The sequence below is a fragment of the Myotis brandtii genome, unplaced genomic scaffold, assembly GCF_000412655.1.
Source record: "Myotis brandtii unplaced genomic scaffold, ASM41265v1 scaffold717, whole genome shotgun sequence".
Classification (NCBI taxonomy): domain Eukaryota; kingdom Metazoa; phylum Chordata; class Mammalia; order Chiroptera; family Vespertilionidae; genus Myotis; species Myotis brandtii.
In genome coordinates this window covers 176,022-179,855 of record NW_005370825.1, presented here as the reverse complement: position 1 = coordinate 179,855, position 3,834 = coordinate 176,022, and the positions used below count along the sequence as shown (strand labels likewise).

General features: G+C 46.4%; 1 protein-coding gene across 1 annotated transcript in view; it reads right to left on the bottom strand.

Moving 5' to 3' along the window:
- WDR64 (WD repeat domain 64) overlaps positions 1 to 3,834 on the bottom strand; it is a 62,441-nt gene that overhangs the window by 29,965 nt on the left and 28,642 nt on the right. The window contains exon 12 of the mRNA XM_005882445.2: positions 1,875 to 1,998. Within this exon, the coding sequence (XP_005882507.1) occupies positions 1,875 to 1,998 (124 nt within the window). The remainder of the gene's footprint in view (positions 1 to 1,874; positions 1,999 to 3,834) is intronic.

Below are 3,834 nucleotides of genomic sequence, written 5' to 3'. Positions count from 1 at the left end.
GCCTCCTGCATGCCCCCTACTGGGGATCAAACCTGCAAACGCAGCATGAGCCCCGACAGGGAATCGAACTGTGGCCTCCTGGTTCATAGGTGGATGCTCAACCACTGAGCCACACCTGCTGGGCATGCCACAATTGTTATTAATAGAAAGATCATCACTGCAATAGTAAAGATCGCAGGGTCACCTCAGGGTTAGGTATAGTGGGCTGCCCCTCAGCACTTTGCCTTCCCTCCCTTAACTGTTAATACTTAAAAAACCCTCTAGACTGGATGAGTAATGCAATAAAATATTATGCTTGCATGAAAATAGTGCCATCTCAGTCACATTGAATTGCTTAATGCTTATGTCTGATAATAGCTGTGTCCATTGCTCAGAATTTCTATTATGACTAATTTTCATGTGGTGCAGGGTTGCTAAGAGCAGGGGACTGCTTTCTTAGGAACTGTCCCATGAGAGAGCACCTGCGTTCACTCAATCACACCTCCACTCAGCAGCAGGGGCAATTTTATTTCATGGGTATTGCTATCTGCTCACACTTTTAAAAAGCAGACTCTTAGCCCAGCTGGCATGACTCGGGGTTGAGCATCGACTTATGAACCAGGAGGTCATGGTTGATTCCCGGTCAGGGCACATGCCCGGGTTGTGAGCTCCATCCCCAGTGTGGAGCATGCAGGAGGCAGCCAATCAATGATTCTCTCTCATCATTGATGTTTCTCTCTCTCTCCCTCTCCCTTCCTCTCTGAAATCAATAAAAACATATTAAAAGAATAAAAAGCAGACTTTTACATCAGGATGTCCACTCAATCCATCAATGGGCTTTCATGCCAGTAAATATGTCCCTAGAATAAATGTATTGTGAGCAGTGCATGCGGTTGGTCTAGATAAAGCAGTTCTTTGCTGGGAGTTTACAACATAATGAAGTGAGAGGGAAGCAGGCTGTAGCTCCAGTTCCTGGAAGTTCCATGTCCTGCTCCCCAACACGAGGGACATCAAACAAAACAGCACAGCCCGGCCGGCGTGGCTCAGTGGTTGAGCGTCGACCTATGAACCAGGAGGTCACGGTTCGATTCCTGGTTAGGGCACATGCCCCGTTGTGCACTTGATCTCCAGTGGGGGGCTTGTGGGAGGCAGCTGATCAGTGATTCTCCCTCATCATTAATGTTTCTATCTCTCTCTCCCTCTTCCTTCCTCTCTAGAATCAATATCTCCCTCTTCCTTCCTCTCTGGAATCAATAAAAATATTTAAAAAAAACACACACACACAAAACAACACAGCATGGCTTGAGCCTCCAATGTGTACACACACACACACACACACACACACACACATACACACACACACAAAACAACACAGCAAAGCCTGAGCCTCCAATGTGTACACAGCACCTAACCCCAAGGAGCTCACACGGATAGACAAGTCGAAAGGAGAATTCGAGGTGTTCTATGACAAACTGGCTGGATATTTTGTGTGGCCCCCAAATCTACCGTCAATAAAAATATTATCAACAACCACTGAACCTAATATGTATATCTTAGCAGATGGTCCCCAAAAGTAGGACTGGATGAGTTAGTGCAACACAGATAAGTCCAAGCAAAGATGGAGGAAGACTGTATGTGGGGAAGACTTTTGCAAACTGTAAAGCAGCTGTATGATGTAATGGAAAGTATTGATTACAGTGAACATCAGTCTCAGGACAAGAATGCCCATCAAAGAAGAGTTATCACGCTCCCGTCAGGCGTTGTGATCTTGCTGTCATGGTTACATGGTCCAGCCAGGTTCATGCCCTCCCTGTGACCCAAACTACTAATGAGCTTCCTGAGCAAACTCTCAGAGCACTAACGCAGGGAGGCCGTGTTTTGAATCTTAGTCTGACCATTATACGCTCCTGTGGCAAAAAGAAATCCACTGTCATCGATAGCTGCAGAAGTCAGTTCAATATTGAAGCCATGAGGGTCTAGAATCTGGTATATTTGGAGGCCAGTCTCAAGTTCCCACACCTATAGGTAAGAACAAGAAAATCAAATGCCTTTCAGTTCTTATCAACAAATTTACAATATTCAAGACAGCCTCACAATTGGTGCTATGGCCCTGGCCGGTTTGGGTGAGTGGTCATCGCACTGGCCCCTTGGGGTCTTAGGTTTGATTCCCAGTCAAGGGCACATAACTGGGTTGCAGGTTTCAATCCCTGCCCTGGTTGAGGGGCGTGTGGGAGGCAACCAATGAATGTGTTTCTCAAATCCCTCTCTCTCTTTCTGTCTTTCCTCTCTCCCTCCCCCTCTCCTCCCTGCCTCCCTTCCACTCTCTCTAAAAACCAATGGAAAAAATATCCCCGGGTGAGCATTTAAAAAAAAAAAGAATGGTGCTACGTCCCTCTAACACCCTTCTCAGCATTCTGCCATGAATGTCGATTTGCTCAAAGGAAGTTCTAAACTAGGGGTCCTCAAACTACGGCCCGCGGGCCACATGCAAATACAAATATTGTATTTGTTCCCGTTTTGTTTTTTTACTTCAAAATAAGATATGTGCAGTGTGCATAGGAATTTGTTCATAGTTTTTTTTAAACTATAGTCCGGCCCTCCAACGGTCTGAGGGACAGTGAACTGGCCCCCTGTTTAAAAAGTTTGAGGACCCCTGTTCTAAACGATGCAAGGCCGCCTCCTAGTGACTGTGCTGCCCTGGGGGTGTCTGTGGCTGAGACAGGCAGGGACTGTTCCAGGAAGCCTGTGCAGGAAGTAGTCCATTGCAATTGTAAGTACGGAGCAAGATGGAAATGTAACAGAGATGAGTCCAGCCAAAAAGATCACCCTGGATGTTTTCCCCTCTGTTGGCACTCATCCAAGTTAGCTTGGGGTCGCTTGTAATCTGAGAGAACCCTGAGGAGGGAGCTTTCCAAGGAGTGATTAGGGAGAGGGGTTCAGAGAGAGAGAGAGAGAGAGAGCGAGATGGAGAGATGGGGGAAAGGCTAAGACTTTAGAAAAGGCTGCCTCTGTAACCAGGCTGGGTGTAACAATCAGGAAATGCAGGAGCATGTCAAGACTCATCATTGCCCGGCCTGTGTGGCTCAGTGGTTGAGCGTCGAACCACGCACCAAGAGGTGACGGGTTGGATTCCCAGTCAGGGCACACGCTCAAGTTGCTGGCCTGATTCCCAGCAGGGGGTGTGCAGGAGGCAGCTGATTGATGTTGAAGCATTGATGTTTGTTTTTGTTTTTTTTTTATTTTTTTTTATATGCTTAAATTATTACAAAGAGTATTACATATGTCTCCTTTTTTCCCCCCCGCCCTTGACAATCCCCTGGCCTCCCCTACCCCTCAGTGTCTTATGTCCATTGGTTATGCTTATATGCATGCATACAAGTCCTTTGGTTGATCTCTTACCCCCCCCTCCTGTCCCCCCACCCTCCCCGGCCTTCCTGCTGTAGTTTAACAGTCTGTTCGAGGCAACTCTGCCTCTGTATCTATTATTGTTCAAAAGTTTATAATGGTCTCTATTATCCATGAGTGAGTGAGATCATGTGGTGTTTTTCCTTCATTGACTGGCTTGTTTCACTTAGCATAATGCTCTTCAGTGAAGCACTGATGTTTCTATCTCCCTCTCCCTTTCTCTCTAAAATCAATAATAAAAAAAAACTATTAAAAAAAAAAAGACTCATCATTATCCCTCTTTGGAAACACAGTAGGCACTTTAGTCTCAGAGTCCTTAGGTCTGAATCTCCCCTCTTCATGGATTTGCTATGTTCACTTGTAATAAAAGTGAAGTGGCGAGCCGGGCCGGCATGGCTCAGTGGTTGAGCATTGACCTATGAACCAGGAGGTCACGGTTCGATTCCCGGT